Source organism: Sus scrofa, chromosome X, assembly GCF_000003025.6.
Source record: "Sus scrofa isolate TJ Tabasco breed Duroc chromosome X, Sscrofa11.1, whole genome shotgun sequence".
NCBI classification, from domain to species: domain Eukaryota; kingdom Metazoa; phylum Chordata; class Mammalia; order Artiodactyla; family Suidae; genus Sus; species Sus scrofa.
The window spans coordinates 87,111,875-87,134,827 of NC_010461.5; the positions used below are offsets into that span (position 1 = coordinate 87,111,875).

The 22,953-nt window shown below is 41.0% G+C and overlaps 1 protein-coding gene across 1 annotated transcript in view; it reads left to right on the top strand.

Annotated features, from left to right (window-relative positions):
• RNF128 (ring finger protein 128, E3 ubiquitin protein ligase) overlaps window positions 1-22,953 on the top strand; it is a 99,731-nt gene continuing 76,778 nt past the window's right edge. The window contains exon 1 of the mRNA XM_021079706.1: window positions 1-600. Within this exon, the coding sequence (XP_020935365.1) occupies window positions 195-600 (406 nt within the window). The 5' untranslated portion in view covers window positions 1-194. The remainder of the gene's footprint in view (window positions 601-22,953) is intronic.

Consider the following 22,953-nt stretch of genomic DNA (forward strand, 5'->3'; position numbering starts at 1 on the left):
AAAAGAGAATGTAGATAAGTAAAGTGAAATAGAGCTGATGTATTCAGAGCTTAAGTTGCCAGAAGTGAGATCAGTTACCTCCTTGCAACTGAAATTTCAAACTTCTGCTAAGCGGGGACCTGAGTGGACGAGTGGTGACTGATAGTTGAAAATATCAGCAGACATCTTAAATTTTATGCTCCAATGAATGAGCAATGAACCAGGAGAATAAGTCCAGTCGTTTTCGGCTGCTGCTAGTTTTTACCGTTTTATTTAAAATCACAGCGCCTTTTTCAATGAATGCCTATGTGACTGTGACTTATTACAATGAAACCAGCAACGACACTTCGACAGAGACATGCGAGTGTGGTGTTTATGGATTAGCCTCGCCAGTGGCTGATGCCGTGGGGGTGGTGGGCATCCCTAAGAACAATAACTACCAAGCTTGTGACTACAACACCGAGTTTACTAATACCAAGAAACCCTGGATTGCGCTGATAGAAAGAGGTAATTGTACATTTTCAGAAAAAATTCAAACAGCGGGCAGAAGAAATGCTGATGCTGTTGTGATTTACAATGTTCCAGAGACTGGCAACCAGACGATACAGATGGCGAATTTCGGTAAGTAATAACTGGCTCCCAAAGAGGAGGGGTCATATCTTTGTTTATCTTAAAATGGTATTTCCATCTAGGACTACTCTAGGATCTGGCCATGAGGTTGTAAAACAAGAGTATTTTGAAGTTTCTTGCCTGGCACTACTCGGAATTGCTCCTCTATTACTTAATATTTGTAATTAATTTGTTCCAAGGACAAAATAACCCATGAAGTGGTTTCTGTTTTCTTTCACGATGTTCTTAGCTCTCTTAGTGTTCTCAGCGTGTATTTTAAAACTGCTTTTTAATAAATGTGCCTTTACCTGTAAGCATGCAAGGAAATATAAATATTTTATTTCATTCTTCATTTGTGCGTTTCATTTTGATTCATTTTCTCATGCAAAAAGGGTTTGTATGTATTCAAGTATGCAGTTAACTGCAAAACCGATTCATTATTATGATTAAACAGTGGCATATTGTAAGTGTGCAAAATGTTTCCAGAAATGAGAATTTGACGCCCTGCTGCAGGGAGGTGAGATTTTGATGTTTGTGGATCTGAGATATATATTTATATATAACTATTCTGTAAGAAATATTACACATTGAAAACAATATGGCTGAAATAGGATACCACTATAATTCACATCAAAAGTAGAGATTTACCTTTAAAATGTTTACATATGACTTCTTAAGTAAATATAATCATCAACTTATTAACTTTATAAAGGAATATACTTCTTAGAATTGCTGTTTTTATTTTGTTTATTTTGTAAAAAAAAAAAAAAGCCACTTTCCTAACAAATGGTACAAATGGTTTTTAAACTAGTGAAGAAGTAGACTTCTGACCCAAGCTGTCTATACTGTGGATGGGTATAGGTATTTTTGACCCCAGTCTTGGCCCAAGGAAAAAATGGTAATTTCAAACAAGGTAAGAGCTGATAGAACACAGTATCAGGATAATTGGTAATGTCACCAGCAAATCTGGCCTCTGAGAAAATTAATATAAATTGAATCAACCAGATTTCAGAATAGTGAGAGAAAATTGAATTTGTGTTAAGAGTAGAGTGATTGGACCATCCAGGTCGTATACACAATCTTACGATTTTGTACTAAAGTTTGATAATTAAGCTGCTGGTTTCTCTGTGTATCAAAAAATCAGGTAGGATGCTCTTTAGCAGTGCAAAATTATTGTAACTGAGCAAAACTCTACCTGCTACCTTTTGTAACATTACCCAAACTCAGGTATTCACGTTATTTTTTCCTTTAAAGAGCATTCCATAAGCATTTCCTGAAAGTTCCTATATTTTTTTACAAGTGACTTTTACTTCTGTAGAAATAAAATGAGGCATCTTCCTGTTGAAAATTGGAAACGAAGCCTGTTCTAAGAAATCTACTTCCTTTATGGTTCAAGTTAGAAATTATGAGTAGTCTAGGTTTCTTTTGCATGGACAATCAGATTCTGTTGTCCACTCCCCTGCTTTTTTTTTATTACTCAAATGAATTTATCACATCTGTAGTTGTATAATGATCATAACAATCTGATTTCACAGGATTTCCATCCCCTGCTTTTTTAAAAGTATGAACAGTGTCAAACAAAATAGTAGTCATGTTTTCAAAACTTGCTTTGCAACATTCAGTAGGGGCCAACTAGTGGAAAGTAGGTACCCAGCCACTGAAATTAAAAGACTGACCAAGAGTTGTTTTGTGGCTCAGCAGGTTAAGGATCCTGTGTTGTCACTGCAGTGGCTTGGGGCGCTGCTCTGGTGCAGGTTTAATCCCTGGCCTGGGAACTTCTGCACAGCCAGAAATAAACAAACAAAAAGACTGAACAAAAGAGTAAATCTCTCCAAAAGGCATATCTATCTCTGAGCAGAGTTTAAGAAACAAAGCAGTTACATTTATCATTGAATATATACTTTCAGTATAATCAAGGATTATACCTGATCAAAGACATTTTTTCAAAACTGTGGCATTGCCCTTGTTTTAAAATAAGCACATTGGGGAATTCCCAGGTGGTAGGGCGGAGTAAGGACCTGGCGTTGTCACTGCGGTGGCCTGGATTGGATCCCTGGCCCAGGATCTTCCGCATGCCTTGGGCGTGGCCAAAAACAAAATGAAATTAAAATTAATAGTAACATAAAATAAGCACATAGGAAAAAACAGCATGATCATAGTAATTGTAAGAGTTAATATCTATTGCCATTTAATATATAGCAGGCACTGTTTTAGACTATTTTTTTTTTTTTTGTCTTTTGTCTCTTTGTTGTTGTTGTTGCTATTTCTTGGGCCGCTCCCGCGGCATATGGAGGTTCCCAGGCTAGGGGCTGAATCGGAGCTGTAGCCACCGGCCTACGCCAGAGCCACAGCAACGCGGGATCCGAGCCGCGTCTGCAACCTACACCACAGCTCACGGCAACGCCGGATCCTTAACCCACTGAGCAAGGGCAGGGACCGAACCCGCAACCTCATGGTTCCTAGTCGGATTCGTTAACCACTGCGCCACGACGGGAACTCCTAGACTCCTTATTTAATAAATATTGACCCTTAACATTGAAGCGTCTCAACCTCGAAGAATTTAGACCTGTCAACTAGTGTGTCACTGGAGTTCTTCCTTCCTAGAAATTTCTCTTACATAGACAGGATCCTATGATGCAGCTGAAAAACATAGGGAAGGAAATGTGGATATGACAAATCTATGACCAGCCCCCAGACCCTTAAAGATTAAGTCCTTATTTTATAACACAAGCCAAAATGTTGTTTGTTTTTTGCTGTGTTTCATTAGAGTTTTGTTTAAGCATGACAGCAACAATTCCCCTTCCAAAAGCTCCAGACTTTATCTTCCATCACCTTATCTTGTATCACCCCTAGAAAACACCTTTTCAGCAAACCCCACTCTAGGACCCCTCAGGCCTGTGGCCTCTTTCCACTTTCTTGGTTCATCCATGCCGTCATTCCTTCAGTTCCACTTTTCTGAAGCCTTCCTAGGCTTTCCACCATGTTACACATCTTTACACCTTACTGACGTCAGTGTCCTCAAACCAGAGCCCACTTGGAACCAATCTGCAGTTGAAAACGTTGGGTTTCTTACCTATTGCAGCGAAGGGAGAATACACACCATGGGGGGGGGGGTCTCAAGAAGAGGGTGTTTGAAAGGATTTCTAGAATATGGGCTTGCTTCAGATGACTTGGGGGAGGGTTTAAGGAAACAGGCCATTGACCAGTCATGCCAGTTTGCCTGAGACTGAGGGATTTCCTGGAACATGGGACTTTCGGTGCTGAAACCAGAAAATTCCTGGGAAAACCAGGCTGAGTAGGTCACTGTAGCTGGCTTTGTTCTGGATTCAGAGGCTGTCAGAAAGTGGGGGGTGGGGAAAGGTAATTCCAAGATTGGATTTCTAAATAAATCTTATTCGTGAGTGGGGAAGACTAACCTGAAGCTACAGATAAAATTGACAAAGAAGCAACAGCCACTCGGAGCTCCCCGGCCTGGCACAGTGGGTTAAGGATTTGGCATTGCTGCAGCTCTGGTGTAGGTCCTGACTGCAGCTGGGATCTCACCCCTGGCCAGAGAGCTCCATTTACAGTGGGACAGCCAAAAATGAAAGAAAAAGAAAAGCGACAGTCACTCATGTTAGCCAGGATGGGAGATGTTTCATCATTTTTGTGGCTTTGGTGCTGTTTGTATTTTAACTGGGTTCAGACATAATTACAAAAAGGCCTTATATTTGTCTTGACCCATCACATTCACAGAATGCCCTTTTCTACTATTGATGCTCTGGGAAATTATGTTCAACCAGAAAACACCTGATTGGGAGTTCCTGTCGTGGCTCAGCAGTAACAAATCCGAGGACACAAGTTTGATCCCTGGCCTCACCCAGTGGGTTAAGGATCCAGCATTGCCATGAGCTGTGGTATAGGTCACAGAAGCAGCTCAGATCCCTCATTGCTGTGACTGTGGCGTAAGCTGGCAGCTACAGCTCCAATTCAACCCCTAGCCTGGGAACTTCCATGTGCCACGGGTACAGCCCTAAAAAGACAAAAAAAAAAAAAAAGGAAAGAAGAAAGAGAAAGAAAGAAAGAAGGAAGGAAGGAAGGAAGGAAAGAAAGAAAGAAAGAAAGAAAGAGGGAAAGGAAGGAAGGAAGGAAGGAAAGAAAAGGAGAGAAAGAAAGAAAAAAAGAGAGAAAGAAAGAAAAAAAAGAGAGAAAGAAAGAAAACAGCTGATTGGTAGTGCCTGGCCAGGTCCCACATGTCAGCAGCCGATTGTGTCTTTCTCACTGACAGTACCCGATGGCCATGCTTTTACTGTTGTGCAGATACATTCTCTCCCTCCCTTTTACATATCGGTGCTTCCCCATCCCCTGTAGCCTGCCTTCAAGAACCCTAAGGAGCCTAGGCGATGCTTCTGCACCCCTTGTCTCTCATGGTTTCATGATGTGGCTACAGAATACTTTTTTTTTTTTTTAAGGCCGCACCAGAGGCATATGGAAGTTCCTGGGGCAGGGATTGAATCCAAGTCAGAACTGCAGCTATGCCAGATCCTTTAACCCACTGTGCCCGGCTGGGGATCAAACTCATGCATCCACATCCACCAGAGCGGATAGAGTCAGGTTCTTAACCCACTGCACCATAGCGGGAACTCCCAGAATGTCTTTACTCCTGGGCCCAGTCCATTCATAGCCCTCCTTCTAGCAGAATCTTTTTTCTGGAGGGGACAACTTCAATCTGAGAAGTGCTCCCACTTTGGAGGAATGGGATATAGCCTAGTACTTGGAGGTAAACTTTTTTTAAGTTTTCCAGTTTGCAGTGTGTTTTGATTTGTATTTTGATGCGGTTGGTTATCGAAAGATACGCTTATGGAGTCCTTAAGTAATTATGTAACTTCTTAACAACGCTTTCCAAATGCTTCAGAGATATCCAACTAGTTCTGTACTAGATGTGCAAGAAAAGGCAGGACTCCCCAGTTATCAAAGCAGAAATTTTGGAATCCGTTCAGTACTTGCTTGCTGACCAAACAGGTTTTGAAAGTTAAATATGCTATTCATAGGTTAATTGCCCTAAGAAACGATTTGATATGAATGTGGTTTATTTCAGCAGTTGGTAATTTGAGAGGGATAAAATAGTTCTTACATTTTCCTCATTTTGGCTGTGTTCAGCAAAGTAGATTACAGGGTGAGGACTGTCTGCAGCATTTCAGAATCCTCCAAACTCACCAATTCTAGAGCAATTAACTGCATGGAAAGGAAGGGTTTTTTGTTTTGTTTTGTTTTTTCGTCTTTTGTCTTTTTCGGGCCGCTCCTGCAGCATATGGAGGTTCCCAGGCTAGGGGTCTAATCGGAGCTGCAGCTGCCGGCCTGCACCACACAGCCCCAGCAACACCAGATCCAAGCCTCATCTGTGAACTACACCACAGCCCACGGCAACGCCGGATCCTTAACCCACCGAGCAAGGCCAGGGATAAAACACACAACCTCATGGTTCCTAGTCGGTTTCATTTCCACTGCACCACGATGGGAACTCCGAAAGTAAGGGTTTAATCAGAGCAGGGAACTCACATATTTTCATAAAACGTTTTCTAAAAATGAAAGGGGAAATAAAAACATAGTAAGTAAATGAAGTGAGAAGGTAATAAAAACATCAATAAGGGAGTTCCCTGGTGGCTCAGTGGGTTAAGAATCTGGCTTGTCGCTATGGTGGCTCAGGTCACTGCTGTGGTGCAGGTTCAATCCCTGGCCTAGGAACATCTGCTTCCCACTGCTGAGGCAAAAAAAAAAAAAAAAACTTCAATAAGTTTTAGACTTAGATATATACCAACTAATCAGTTCCACTTCAAATGAATCTCCAATCTGTCTAGCTACATCTATCTCCAAGACTGCATCCTCAGACCAATGCAATAACTTCCTAACTCATCTCCCTGCTTCTCTTGTCCCCTTTCAAGCCCACTCCCCACACTGAAGCCAAAGTGGCTTTAAAAAAAAAAAAAAAAGAAAAGAAAAGAAACTGGAGTTCCCGTCCTGGTTCAGTGGTTAACGAATCCAACTAGGAACCATGAGGTTGTGGGTTCGATCCCTGGCCTTGCTCAGCGGGTTAAGGATCCAGCGTTGCCGTGAGCTGTGGTGTAGGTTGCAGATGTGGCTCGGATCCCGCGTTGCTGTGGCTCTGGTGTAGGCTTGGCAGCTACAGCTCCGATTTGACCCCTAGCCTGGGAACCTCCATATGCCGTGGATGCAGCCTTAGAAAAGGCAAAAAGACAAAAAAAAAAAAAAAAAAAAAATCACACCCTGTTTAAAATCCTTCAGTAGCTTCCCATTGCCCTTAGCGTAAATTCAGACTCCTTTCTATGTCCTTATCCGGCCATGAATCACCTGGCTCCTGCCCACCACTCTGATCTCATCTCCTCTCACCTCCTCACACGTCCCCCCGCCTCCCCTACTGGGCTCCAGCCACACTGGGCTCCATTCAGTCCCTCCATCCCACTGAACCCTTCCCTGCTGTGAGTCTGAAAGTACTTGAAACCGCCCGCTTCTTCACACTCCCACATCTCATTAAACATAAAATCCTGTTGATTCAAGCTCCAAGCATTTCTGAAATCCACCCCTGTTCCCACCTCTGCTGCTTCCATCTAAGCCCAGGCTGATATCCTGTCTCACCTAGACTATGGCAATAACCTCCCGGGGTGGGGGGGATCTCACTCCTCTCTCGCCCCTCTACAGAGTCTTCTCTTCCACCTGGCAGCCAGAGTGATCCCGTGGAAAATGTACTTCAGTCCCCATGACAACAAAAGCAAGGCTTCATGCCATGTCCTCCAAGGCCCGATGTGATGAGACCAGATTCCACACCCTTCTCCCCTTCATGACTGTGCCTCCGCCACTCTGGTCTTCTGTCTGTTTTTCTAAACCAACAGAGAATGGTTAGCTAGCTTTTTTTGCATTTGCTGTTCCCTCTCCCTAAGTCATTGCTCTTTCATATTTTCACATAATGCTGCCTCCAAAAATATTACCATGTCGCTACCCCCAGTCCAGTGCTGGCTCCTAGCATCTCTCATGCCGACTCCTGCAAACGGCTTCCAACAAGGGCTTCTGCTTCCACTCTTGTTGTGTACCCCAGATTTACTCAACCTGGCAGCTGGAGTGATCCTCTAAAAATAGAGGTCAGATCACATTGCTCCTCTTCTCAAAACCCCCCAGCGACCTTCCATTGTTCTTGGAATGAAATCGAAACTTTATCACACCTAAACGGACTTGCATGATCTGGCCGCTGCCTACCTTCTCCAACGGAGCAGTGCCACTCACCCTCCTAATGCCTAACTGCTCTGACCTTCAGATGTGTTCTCCAACACACGAAGCTTTTTCTGGGAGGCTCTCTGTGCTTGTTTTTCTCCCCATCATCACCATCACTATCAGACATAACAGGTTATCCAAATCCCCGGGGTTTTTTTGTTTTCTTTTTAGGGCTGCACCCGAGGCATATGGAGGTTCCCAGACTAGGGGTCAAGTCAGAGCTGTACCTGCTGGCCTACGCCACAGCCATGGCAATGCCAGATCCGAGCCTAGTCTGCAAACTACACCACAGCTCATGGCAATGCCAGATCCTTAACCCCCTGATCGAGGCCAGGGATCGAACCTGTGCCCTCATGGATTCGTTTCCACTGAGCCATGAAGGGAACTCCCCAAATCCCAGATTAAATGTCTTTTCTTTCAAGAAATTTCCTTCTGATCAAAACCCACTGCTCATTTCTGTTGAAATCTCTTATAATGGGTAATGATTCTCTTACTTGCTTGTTATCTGGCTCTTGCACTCGATTGTAAGTTCCAGGAGGGCAGAGACCATGACGTCCATTGTATAGAGCATGGTGTGTGGTCTTCATAAGTTGTTAAATGAATGAAAGTTTAAGAAACTAGAAAGCAATTCCTTTTTGTAGCTGAAAAGATGGATGAGTTTAAAAGAAGTCGATTCGGTGAATTCAGCAAATTATTGCATTTTAAAATTGTGTTTATTTTTACTTGTACAAGTAATACTTTCTCCTTTAAAAAAAAAAAACACAAGATATAAAGACCTCCTTGACTATTTCTCCCCATCTCAGGCTAGCTATTCATTCAGCAGGTCACCTTTCAGTGTTTTTAAAAATTAATTAAAAAATTAATTTTTATATATGTATACCTATAGCAAATACAAAGTCAACCTGTGTTTTATTTTTATTTTAATTTTTTATAATGATTTTTATTTTTTCCCTTATGGCTGATTTCTGTGTTTTATTTTTAACATTAGCAAATGTATTCTTCAGCTTGCTTTTGTTACTTAATACTAGGAACTGCAGTTATTTCCACGTCAACAAATTTACATTTAGACCTAATCCATTTTTAACTACTGCATAATATTTCATAGCGTGAACAGACTCATAAATTAGTTAACTACTCCCCTATTTAATGGGCATTTGGGTTGTTTTCACCTCTACTCTTTTAGTGACAATATGTCAATGAACATAATTACTGATACTGACCCTGCATCACTATTGATGTTGATCTTGCATCTGGCCACGATGTTGAATGCCTTTTCATTTTAATAGTTTGCCTGCTGAGGCTCTTGAATTTTCAAGATAAATCACCATTTCCGCTACAAAGTTTTTCTTCATCTTTTATATTAATCGGACCTCTGCATTCTTTCCTGTGGTCTTATTCTATTGCCTAAGGCTCCAATAGAGGTAGTACGTACAACTTTGACTTATTTCTGCTTTTACTAAAAATATGCTCTCCCTGCTCCACCATTAAGAGTGTTTGTTTGTTTGTTTGTTTGTTTGTTTTTTGTCTTTTTTAGGGCTGCACCCACAGCATATGGAGGTTCCCAGGCTAGGGATCAAATCAGAGCTGTAGCCGCCAGCCTACACCACAGCCACAGCAATGCTAGAACCCACTGAGCGAGGCCAGGGATTGAACCTGCATCCTCATGGATGCTAGTCAGGTTCATTAACTGCTGAGCCGTGATGGGAACTCCCCTGTTATTCGATAGAAGATTCTGGGAGATACTATTTGTCAAGTTTTGGGATTTCAGTGAGGCTTGCAAATCTTTTATTCTTACTGGCAAGCTATAATATAAATACATATGTATATATACGTATATTTATATATGTATGTGTGTAGGTAGATATAATTACAGCTATAGTCACTATTGTAGGATATTACCCAAAGGGGAAATCCAATTAGTTTACTGTCAGCTAAGGGTAAATAAGAAAGTGATATACAGAAGCAATAGCTAAAAGGGACAGCTTTGTTTTTTAAGATATTGTTTTATTGGCATCCTGGTTAAAAGGATTGAAAATGTTTTTGTTACTTGTACATCTGACTCCAAGGTGAGTGTCAAATCGTAAGCCACAAACAAAATGGAAAAGCATCTCGACGAATTAGAGATACTGTTTATTAAAACAAAATGAAGTACCAAAGGGAACGGTAAAAGAATAACAAAGGTAGAGACATATAAAATAGAAAGAGATGGGCAAAAAAGACACGGTTATAAGGAAAATATTTGCCTGTCACACGGGACCACAAATTAAATAAAGAATGACACGGTAATTTTATTTTTTAATTTATTTTATTTTATTTTATTTTATTTTATTATTTTCCCACTGTACAGCAAGGGGATCAAGTTATCCTTACATGTATACATTACATTTACATTTTTTCCCCACCCTTTGTTCTGTTGCAACATGAGTATCTAGACAAAGTTCTCAATGCTACTCAGCAGGATCTCCTTGTAAATCTATTCTAAGTTGTGTCTGATAAGCCCAAGCTCCCGATCCCTCCCACTCCCTCCCCCTCCCATCAGGCAGCCACAAGTCTTTTCTCCAAGTCCATGATTTTCTTTTCAGTGGAGATGCTCATTTGTGCTGGATATTAGATTCCAGTTATAAGTGATATCATATGGTATTTGTCTTTGTCTTTCTGGCTCATTTCACTCAGTATGAGATTCTCTAGTTCCATCCATGTTGCTGTAAACGGCATTATTTTGTTCTTTTTTATGGCTGAGTAGTATTCCATTGTGTATATATACCACATCTTCTGAATCCAATCATCTGTTGATGGACATTTGGGTTGTTTCCATGTCCTGGCTATTGTGAATAGTGCTGCAATGAACATGCGGGTGCATGTGTCTCTTTTAAGTAGAGTTTTGACACGGTAATTTTAAAACGAGTATGATCGTGAGATGTACCAACAAGTACATAACATGTGAGGTCTCCCTCTCCCTCTCTCCCCCTCCCTGCCCCCGCCTCCCACCATACAGGCACACACATGCATAACTGCATTTAAGAGTTGATATTTTTATAAGGTAGTGAAAGATACAGTACATCTCAATGCTGGTTTCCAAAAAAACAAGCAAAAGAAGTAAAGTCACTATGAACTCTTTAAAGTACATTTCATCTCCTTTTCTCCATTTAAAAATGTAGAAATAGGATTCCCCTTGTGGCGCAGTGGACTAAGGATCCCGTGTTGTCACTGAAACAGTGTTGTGGCTTCACTTCCTGGCCCGGGAATTTCCACATGCCCTGGGCCTGGCCAAAAAAAAAAAATTTAGGAGTTCCTGCTGTGGCATAACAGGATATGGGACTCGGGTTTGATCCCCAGCCCGGCACAGTGGGTTAAGGATCTGGTGTTGTGGCAGCTGTGGCTTAGGTTACAACTGAGGCTTGGACCTGATCCCCAGCCCAGGAACTCCATATGCAAGAAAATATTCTGGGAATATTTATTAATCTAAGAATACTTTGTAAGAGTCTAAACATATGCTTTTTGTTTTTTGATATATTCTTTTATTTTATTTTTAAAATTTTATTTTTTTATATAACGATTTTTACTTTTTTCCATTATAGCTGGTTTACAGTGTTCTGTCAATTTTCTGCTGTACAGCATGGTGACCCAGTTACTCATACATGTATAGATTCTTTTTTCTCACATTATCAGGCTCCATCATAAGTGACCAGACATAGTTCCCAGGGCTACACAGCAGGATCTCATTGCTAATCCATTCCAAAGGCAATAGTCTGCATCTATTAACCCCAAGAACCCCATCCATGCCTCTCCCTACCCTGCCCCTTGGCAACCACAAGTCTGTTTTCAAAGTCAATGAGTTTCTTTTCTGTGGAAAGGTTCATTTGTGCCATATATTAGGTTCCAGATATAAGTGATATCATATGGTATTTGTCTTTCTCTTTCTGACTTACTTCACTCAGGATGAGTCTCTAGTTCCATCCATGTTGCTGAAAATGGCATTAGTTTGTTCTTTTTTATGGCTGAGTAGTATTCCATTGTGTATCTATACCACATCTTCCTAATCCAATCATCTGTTGTGGACATTTGGGTTGTTTCCATGTCTTGGCTACTGTGAATAGAGCTGCAACGAACATGCGGGTGCATGTGTCTTTTTCAAGGAAAGTTTTGTCCCGATGTGGGCCCAAGAGTGGGATTGCTGGGTCATATGGTAGTTCTATGTATAGATTTCTAAGGTACCTCCATACCGTTCTCCATAGTGGTTGTACCAGCTTCCATTCCCACCAACAGCGTAGGAGGGTTCCCTTTTCTCCACAGCCCCTCCAGCATTTGTTATTTGTGGACTTGTTAATGATGGCCATTCTGACTGGTGTGAGGTGGTATCTCATGGTAGCTTTGATTTGCATTTCTCTAATAATCAGGGATGTTGAGCAGTTTTTCATGTGCTTGTTGGCCATCTGTACATCTTCCATGGAGAAATGTCTGTCAGGTCTTTTGCCCATTTTTCCATTGGGTGGTTGGCTTTTTTGCTGTTGAGTTGTGTAAGTTGCTTGTATATTCTAGAGATTAGGCCCTTGTCAGTTGCATCATTTGAAACTATTTTCTCCCATTCTGTAAGTTGTCTTTTTGTTTTCTTTTTGGTTTCCTTGGCTGTGCAAAACTTGTCAGTTTGTTTAGGACCCATTGGTTTATTTTTGCTTTTATTTCTGTTGCTTTGGGAGACTGAACTGAGAAAACATTTTTTCTTTTCTTAACTTTTATTCTATTCCTCTTCAACTTTTAATATTTTATTTATTATGAATTGCTGCTATTACATTGATTTTCCCCCAAATTACTGATAAGTGCAAGGAAAGAATGTGCACACATACGTGTGTGTGTGTTTAAGTACAGAGAAATGCCCAAATGGGATTGCAGAAAATAAAATAGTTCCTCTTAAGTACCCTCTCCCTCTCTTTTCAGCATCCTTGGTTTCAAAGTCCTCTTACCCCAACTTACCCCATCTACCCCTCTTCCGTCTCTCAAGCCTACCTTCCCTAGAAAGCAAGGACTTTGTGTACATCAATTATATCCATTTCCATCTAAACTTGCAAGTCCTATTTAGGTCATTGTTTGACATGCTGGAGCTACTTTGATAAAGTATCCCAGGGTAACTTCACTTTCTGTACCTAGAAACAGTGTGACAAACAAAGAAACCAGATGATAATATCAGGACCTTTGATAGAACTGCAGAGCAGTAAATTGGGGGAAATCGTATTTCAGGGCATCTTTATCACAACGTATAAGCAACAACCTACTCCACATAATGTTTTAGATTTTTAGATGTTTGTCATATTTCTATGCAATTTTCCCCTTTTTTTGACTACACCCATGGCATATGGAAGATCCCAGGCAATGCCACAGAGGTAAGCTGGATCATTAACTTACTACGCCACAACAGGCACCCCATCCACATCTTTCGATAATCTATATAATCGTGTGATCTTCGAATGACTTCACCATTCCATGATTGTGGTCCGATGTGGTTAAATAAATTAGTCTCAGACAGTAATCAATTGGCATCTCCTCAATGGAAAGTACGACTAAAAGGAAATGAAAATTTGCTTAATAATCCATTTGCTTTCAATTTCTGTTTTAAATGACTGTCTCTGCATTATTATTCCTAGTATGTGGAGCTCTTCCTTTTCTTTCAGTCTTGCACAGAATTCCTATTAAAATCTGTTTTTCCTTGCCCTTGGGAAGGCAACTGTTAACGGTAAATATTCTATTAGCTATGTGCTGCCCATTCTTCTAAATGTAATTAAACATTTCGACAATCCATGAGGTACAAAATGTTAGTATCCCCACTTTATATATAGGGAAACTGAGACTTAGAAAGATGATAGCGAAGAACTCAAAGATCAGCAGTGAGAGTATAAACAGGAGAGCTCCAGGGTAGGCAATCAGAAAGTGGGATATTTCTGTCATGATTTCAGAAGTTGAACAGGAGTTCCCGTCGTGGTGCAGTGGTTAACGAATCTGACTAGGAACCAGGAGGTTGCAGGTTCGATCCATGGCCTTGCTCAGTGGGTTAAGGAACCAGTGTTGCCATGAGCTGTGGTGTGGGTCGCAGACGCAGCTCAGATCCCGCATTGCTGTGGCTCTGGTGTAGGCCAGTGGCTACGGATCCAATTCAACCCGTAGCCTGGGAATCTCCATATGCCACAGAAGCGGCCCTAGAAAAGGCAAAAAAACAAACAAACAAAAAAAGAAGTTGAACAGATCAGGATGATAATAATGTCCAGAGGACGGCTGAGGCAATGGGGTGACTATAGTGGAACAGAGACAAAGGTCCCTAGAGTTGAATAATAATGAGGCCTGAGTGTTGGATGACGGAAGAACTTAGGGTGGAGAGAGTGATAATGTGATCCAAATGACGAAGTCTTCATATACGTGGGGAAATGACTAGGAGGTTGGCCCATGACCAAACAGGAAAGGAAGGCATAGAAGGTGATAAAACCAAGGACCATGAAGCCTCTTGACTGCCATGATTCTCCAAGAAACAGGTTTTACTCATGAAGGCAGGGGAAAGTGGTCTGGAAACAACCATATGGGAGTAGGGAGACTCTTACAGCCCTGAAATATGTGCAGTACAGAAGGATGAGCTGCCTCTCCTAAAGTAACTCAAGGAGAAGTGGTGTCCTCTGGAGTAAGATGGATCAGAGACCATAAGGAAATATTAGAAGCTTCAGTATTATCCTCAGTGAAGAGGAAGTGAAGGACTCTTACCAGGTAAGCATGGGTCATGCAACCAGAGATCTAGAAGACCCAGTGGAAACTTTGGGGGAAAGAGAGGTGGAAGAAGAAAGTAATGGACGGTACAGAGAGGGGAGCACAGAAATGAAGATTAAACAGGAGTTCCCATCGTGGCTCAGTGGTTAAGAAATCCGACTAGGAACCATGAGGTTGCGGGTTCGATCCCTGGCCTTGCTCAGTGGGTTGAGGATCTGGCATTGCCGTGAGCTGGGGTGAGGTCGTAGATGCAGCTCAGATCCCGTGTTGCTGTGTCTCTGGTGTAGGCCGGCAGCTACAGCTCCGATTCGACCCCTAGCCTGGGAACCTCTATAGCCCGCAGGAGCAGCCCAAGAAATGGCAAAAAAAAGAAAAAAAGAAAAGAAATGAAGATTAAACAAATGAGCTTCCATTTGGGGCAATAACTAAGGATGACATGACCATGAGATCAGGAAGCATTAGTGTGAAGGTTTCAAACCACATTTTGGAATAAAGCTGTCTCAGACAAATAGAGGACTAGGTTTGCCAGTGTAGAAGGCTGGCAGTGTAGATAAAACATAAGACAATTAGTCACACAAGAGAGCAGGCATTCTTGCAGGAGCTGAGAAGGGTAGAGATGAATAGGTTGGAGATGAAAATATGAAAGAATTTAGATTTGTGGGGTCCTAGAGCTGTAGCTGTAGATCACAAGGGGGAAAGAGGGCCATGTTAAAGTTTGGCCAGGAAGGGGGGAAATACACTGGAAGGTAATAGGTGTTGAATGACCCCGATACAAAATTAACCAGCCCTAAATCTCCGCATGGAACTTCTTTAAAGTCATTTTTTTTTTTTTTTTTAGGCATGGGAATATATTTTTTATTTTTAAATTTATTTATTTTGATTTGGATGTTACAAGGATAACTGGAAGATGTTTCATAAAAATATGAAACCCTTATAAAGAATGAGTACAGGACAAAGTTCTTTGGGGCCATTTTAATAAATCAAATGTTCTGGGAAATGATCTGTTTGCTATGACTAATGCTAATTACCTATCTCTACATTCAGGAGGCTTTTAGTAAAAACTGGTAGAAACCTAGTCAAGGCCTTAGGATGTCAAAATTGCAATGATTAAATGCCTGGATGTTCTGCATTCCAGAATTGAATTAAATCCAATCGACATTTACTTGTGTATATTTTTAGCTTTTAAATGGAAATGTAAATTGAGTTCTTCTCCTCAAAGCAGTCAATTCAGTGGAGGAGGCTGAGGAGGAGGAGTGGAGAATTAGTCAAATAGGATGTTGACATTATATCTGAGCTCCAAAAAAAAATGCCCGCATGGACCAACTAACCATTTGTCAAACTTATTTTCCACTGATTATTTTTATTAACCTTATAGACGAGAGAACATGCATCTAAAGACTCAGTAACTTGTGTGTGGTTACGATTAGCTGCAGTTGGAGGCTACAGTGGTCAATTCTGAGAAATTCAGTCCTATTCCAACCATACAGGCGAATGTTCTTAGAGAATTAGTCTTGTCAAAAAGCCAGGATATGCAAAAAGGCTGTATTTACCAAAGGGCTTTGTGGAGAATTCTTGGAACAGAACGCAGATGGAGAGAGGGGTAGGTTGCATTTTGGCTAAAGGAAGATGTGTGGTTTCTCTGACCATTTCACAAAGAACGCATGCTTTCTCCCCCGGAAAACTGTAGCCCTTTGGCTGAACAAGGGAAGCTTAAAGAAGCCCTAAAGAGAAATACTAGGGTTCTAACCTGATGCATATTACCACAGGACACCTCAACCACCTGGGATCCTAGGGGTGAGGTTAAACACTAGGGCACAAATTCCCCGGGGTGCTATTTGTTCTTGTTTACATATCCATAGCCTGAGCCTAGGGATAGCTCTGCAGTGACTAAGAGGTAAGCACTTAGGGAGGGCAAGCTCTAGCTTACAATTGGGAATAAAAGAAGACAGAAAAAATGTGGGGTTTGGAGTTCCTGCTGTGGCACAGTGGGTTAAGAATCTGACTGCAGAGGCTCGGGTTGCTATGGAGGCATGGGCTTGATCCACGGCCTAGCACAGTGGGTTAAAGGATCCAGCCTTGCTGCAGCTGCAGCAGAGGTTGCACCTGCTGCTCAGATTGAATACCTGGCCTGGGAACTTCCATATGCCACGGGTGCGGCTGTTTTAAAAAATAAATAAAATTAAATTAAAATAAAATGTGAGGTTTTCCTTTCCCTTTCATCTAAAAAGCAAGGGTTTGCTTATTCATTCAACAAATATTTGCTGAGGGCCAATGATTTGTCCTATCGTCCCAAGTTTTCCATTTCACAGGTCTCTCTCTCAGCCTTCAAGAATACAACATGGGTTCTATGAGAAGCAGTGGCATGTGTAGTGATTTAGGGTATGGGCTTTTAGGGATACAGATCTGGATTTGAATACGAGAATCTACTATTTGTTTTCCAGCTGAGTATTTTTTTTTCTCTTTTTTGCCATGGTGTGCAGTGATTAGATGTGAGATCTCAGTTCCCAGTTCAGGGATTGAACCCGGGCCGCAATGGTAAAAGAGCCGAGTCCTAACCACTAGACCACCAGGGAACTCCCATTAACTGTGTGATCTTGAACAAGTTATTTAACTTCTCTGAATTCCAGTCTTCTCATCTGCGTCATCTCATCTGTAAAACGGGAAAACTATTTTTGAGTACTATTACTGGGTGATTGTAAGGATAGAATGAGATAACACATGTAGAGCACTTAGCACGATGCTGATTCTATAGCAGACAAAAAATGGTAGTAGTCGGAGTTCCCATTGTGGCTCAGTGGAAACGAAACCGACTAGTATCCATGAGGATGCAGGTTCGATCCCTGGCCTCGCTCAGGGGGTTAAGGATCTGGTATTGCTGTGAGCTGTGGTGTAGGTTACAGATGCGACTCAGATCCCGAGTTGCTGTGGCTGTGGTGTAGGCTGGTAGCTACAGTTTGGATTCGACCTCTAGCCTGGGAACCTCCATATGCCATAGGTGAGGGCCTAAAAAGAAAAAAAATTTTGTTTTAAATGGTGGTAGTAGTAGGATGATGATGACTAAGTACTTCCACTTCTCCCTTTATTCTCCCTCTTCTTTGCTTATCCATTTCCTTCTCACTTTAAAATCTTGGACAAAATTTATGTCCTAGGAAGTTCCTGTTGTGGCAGAAACGAACCCAACTAGGATCCGTGAGGAGGCAGGTTCAATCCCTGGCCTCCCTCAGTGGGTTAAGGATCCAGCGTTGCCATGAGCTGTGGTATAGGTCACAGATGTGGCTCGGATATAGCATTACTGTGGCTGTGGTGTAGGCTGGCAGCTCCAATTCAACCCTTAGCCTGGGAACTTCCATATGTCGCAGGTGTGGCCCTATTTAAAAAAAAAAAAAAAAAAAAAGGCTATAAGGTCATTGAGTCCCTGTTTAAAAGGCACATGGTCCTGGGAGAGGTAACATCTTAACCTTCACAACGGATACCACAGCAAGGATTGATTCATTGATAGTGAGCGGAGTGCAAAATAGCAGATAGGATGAAGTGTGTGACCAGGAAGCTGTACTAGACAGTGGAGATCCAGGGACCTTGTTTTGTGCATCTCAGTAGAGCACTTAGCACAGTGACCGACTAACACTGGGCCCTCAGTGATGAATGAATGAATAAATGAATGAATGAATGTGGCTGAAAAGGAGAGCATGTGATCTCGCAAACAAGTATTACCTACTTCACAATTCTACCTCCAGCCCAACAGAGTGTGGTAATACCAGAAATATTGGGGTTCGCCAGCTTAATGACAGCCTTGCTGGCTATTGGCTATTAACATGTTCTTTTTATCTCCATTGCCTCTCCCCGAAGCTATGTGGTGTCTCACCTTCAGCTGGCAGTCAGGGACATGACTTCTTTGTTAGGCTGCTTCTATATAAAGCTCTGGCAATAGGCACTGCCTAGATTACGACCAGTGATTCACACACCTACACAGAGTGCCTATGCCCACACGGGGTCATGGAGTGAAGGAAGCAGATTCCAATTCAGGTCTGGTTTCACCGCACAGTAGTGTGGAATTAAAATTCCTCTTTTCACTTTTTTATATCATGGATTGAAGATGCAGGGCTCTGCATCATACCAGGTGAACTGGGGTAGAATAAAAGGAAAATCTCATTAATTCTCACCAGTGTTTAAATTAAAAACCTGGGGTTGACGCTTAGAGAGAGGAGTGGGGAGATGATTAGCTGCCTTCAGAGAATAGAAACCCTTTTTATGCAGTACATAAAAGCAACTATTTTCCTGCAAACAATCTTTGCCTGTTCATTAAAGGATCTCCAGCAGCGCTTCTCTTCAGCATGATTTTAGCACCAGTTCATTGATGTTCTTGTATGACCTGAAAATAATAAAGCTGCATTTTGTATTTTGTTAAAATTTTAACAGGAAGGCCTGTCTGACAGGAAATGTCTGAACCATGCAAGGGCATTTTTAAGCCTATTTTTCAGACATATGCGGTAATGTAATCAAAGCTAATGAAATATAGAAATCTGCTTCAAAGAACAATGTAAATGATTTAAATTAACAGTCCAATTGCTTTTATGTAAATGAATACTTCCTAAAGCACTAGAAAAATTGTGGGTTTTTTTGTGCAAGGTAACTATTCGCAGTGCAGAGCTTATACACATTGTAAATTTTCTTTCATCATAGTATGAGTCTTAGCCCTCCTCCAAAATAATGAAATATCACTATAGTCTACAATTCCAATTATAGAATTTGCCAACTTCAAGCAAATCTGATTTAGTAAAGTTTTATTCTGTTTGCAAAATAATTTCATAATGAAAGTAGAATACACTTTTCTTTATTCTGTATGCTTTGGCTATACTTTTGGCACTGAAAAACGTTAAATAAAAAGAATATCTATTTTGTTCCTTTGTGAACATTGATTAAACTATTGGATATCCTGTGAGTACTTCTCTGAAGAAACCAATATCCATGGCCCATTGATCCTCATTCTGAAAATAATTAAAATATTAGCAAAGTGGTAAATACTGACAGTATGTGTCTTCTCTAAGCAGTAATACCTTACAAATCTGGTACTGTAGCCTTCCATTTGAAGGACCTATGGAGTTCCCAGTGTGGTGCAGCAGAAACGAATCTGACTAGTATCCATGAGGATGTGGGTTCAATCCCTGGCCTCGCTCAGTGGGTTAAGGATCCAACGTTGCCGTGAGCTGTGGTGTAGGTTGCAGACGTGGCTCAGATCCCTCAGATGCTGTGGCTGTGGCTGTGGCTGTGGCTGTGGCTGTGGCATAGGCCGGAAGCTGTAGCTGTGATGTGACCCTTAGCCTGGGAATTTTCCGTGGCCCTACAAAGCAAAAGAAAGAAAGAAAGAAAGAAAGAAAGAAAGAAAGAAAGAAAGAAAGAAAGAAAGAAAGAAAAGAAAGGGACCTGTGCCTTTAACCTATATTTTAAAAACATGCAGTTGTGGGAGTTCCCATCAGGGCTCAGAGGTTAGTGAACCCGACTAGCATCTATGAGTACGTGGGTTTGATCCCTGGCTTTGCTCAGTGGGTTAAGGATCCTACGTTGCTATGAGCTGTAGTGTAGGTCACAGACATGGCTTGAATCCTGCGTTGCTGTGGCTCTGGCGTAGGCCAGCCACTTCAGCTCCAATTGGACCCCTAGCCTGGGAACCTCCATATGCCACAGGTACAGCCCTAAAAAGACAAAAGACAAAACAAAAACATGCTGTTGTGGTATTATATGGGCTTTTTTTCCTGATATTTATTTGGGACATTTTCATGCTATGACTTCTTATGGGAATATTTCCACTTCTTTATAGTAAGATCTTTACGATGGCATATATTTTTAAAATATCTTCTCAGAATTCCCATCGTGGGGTCAGCGGAAATGAATCTGACTAGTATCCTTGAGGACACAGGTTCCACCCCTGGCCTCGCTCAGTGGGTTCAGGGTCTGGTATTGCCGTGAGCTATGGTATAGGTCGCAGACGCAGCTTGGATCTGGCTTTGCTGTGGCTGTGGGGTAGGCCGGTGGCTACAGCTTCGATTCAACCCCTAGCCTGGGAACCTCCATAGGCTTGGGGTGAGGCCCTAAAAAGACAAAAAAAATTAAAATTAAAATATCTTCTCAAGTCACATATCCTATTTGCACTTTAGAGAAAGAAAATATTACTCAGAGTACAAGGGTAATTCAAGACTTCTTTGCCTTCAGCAAAACAGAATGGCAAAAACAAACAAAACCCTATTATCCTAAATATACCTTCAGATAAATTTACTTACTGCACAGATTGTAATATTCTGATTTCGGAGAGACTAATCAGTAAAGTCCCATGTTCTACTGAAATATGAAAAAATAATCTAAATTCCTTTGATACGTTTGTTTTTCTGTCCTTGAGCCAGTTTCACGCTTGTCATTGACATACCACTAACATTCATAACAAAAGGAAAGCAGTGAAGACTAATACACACCAAAGGCGAATTTCTAGTGCTCCAATCATTATTTTGCACCTGGTTTTATTTATTTCATTAATGGTGTAAGTAATTGGGTGTTTCAGAAAACTCAGAGAACAATGATTTCATTGAGGGCATTGACTTAAGGAAGTCCAGAAGAATCTCTGGATTTTTGTCTAGTTTTGTTGATTTTCTTCTTCTGAAGCTATAGGCAGGAACATGTGGCCAACTAAAACGTGGCTGTGTGTATAATTTACACAACCAAAGTGTATATATTCCCATTTGACTATAAGGAAGTTGTAGGGAAGATATTTGCTGAATATTTGTTACTTTACCATAGAGGATGTTAAAAAATATTTTGATCCAAGAAAAACATGGAAATAATTTTTGTGAAAGAAAACACTGAACCTAAATCCCCATTCTTCTGCATAAGCCAAACACTCTCTTAATTTATAGGAACACCTGCTGATTTATAGGATTTGGTCTCAAAACCCTTGGAATGGGGGCGAGATTAAGTAGAGATGCATCTTTGCAAACCCTGCAAAAATTTGGAATTAAAACCCACCTCTTCACAGATCTCTTATGGCAGAATTATTTAGTAGGTTTGCATAATAACATAATAATTACATAAAACATAATAATGGTAGAAATATTCAATTGGTTTATGGAGAGATTACCTGACTATCTTGCTTCATAAAACACAGAAGAGTCCCAAGCACATAACAAACTTTTTTGTTTCTTTGGGCCTAGATAACACTTCATATCTTCCTTTTGAAACTGAGCCAGACTATGCCAGAAAGAGTCATGAATCTATACTTAGGATTCATTCATCGCATGTAATAGTTACAGTAGAATTCCTTTTCTCAACCCAATGTACAATCAGATGACACAGCATTTTTCTGTTCTGATCTTATAAAAGAAAGGCCCAGCAGAGGGCACGTTGAGCATTTTTATGGCTAATCCAAACAAACACCTTGGCACTTGTCTCAAGGATTTTTAAAGAGTAATGTGCTACATTGGTATCTGAAGTAAAATTTACAATTTTTTTTTTTTTTGGCTGCGCCCACGGTATGTGAAAGTTCCCAGGCCAGGAATTGAACCAGCACCACAGCAGCAACCTGAGCCGCTGCAGTGACAATGCCGCATCCTTAACCTGCTGCCCCACAGGAGAACTTGTCAATGTCTTTTGACATCATATGGCAACTCTTTCAATGAGGAGAATACCAAGATACTCAGTCAAGTTCAGCCAAATAGATTTAAATAAAACAAAAATCAATCTAATTGATTACTTTAAAACCAAGCACCTTGAAGATGTGAATAAATTCCCGGAATGCATAAGACCAGTGAGTTCATAGATCCTCTTTGGTGGTTACATGCTCATGGAAGTAATGTGATACACAGAATATAAATATGCTAAATTATGCCCTTAATTTAATTATCAGAAAGCAGTTAGTCCATTGGCAGTGTTTAAATCTCAGGCTAACTTCCTTGATCACTCAAGCTACTTCAGAGTTACCTCTCGTGGGTCTGAAGGGAATGTCTGCATAAAACATAAGATGAAAATGTGCTGAAAAATGCATTTCAAAGCCAAATCCAAGTGTCTTTGATAATCTGCTCTTTTGTATTATCTACATGACTGCTTCCAGTCTACCAGTATTTGTAGCTGAGATCTGACTCAATTCTTTTTTAGGGAACTAATAGACAACAGCCCTGAGAAAACTACACCTTCAATATGATTGTGCTGTGTACCTAGATTTAAGCAGAAAGTGAAAACCAACCCAAAAAAATTAAAAAGTTGATTTCGATATCGGAAGTAGAGAGCCAGGAAAGCAAGCATATTGTTTATATTTTAAGAATATAATCCTTCTAATAAGGGAAAGATGATCAGTGCTTTGGTAAATGACAACTGCTT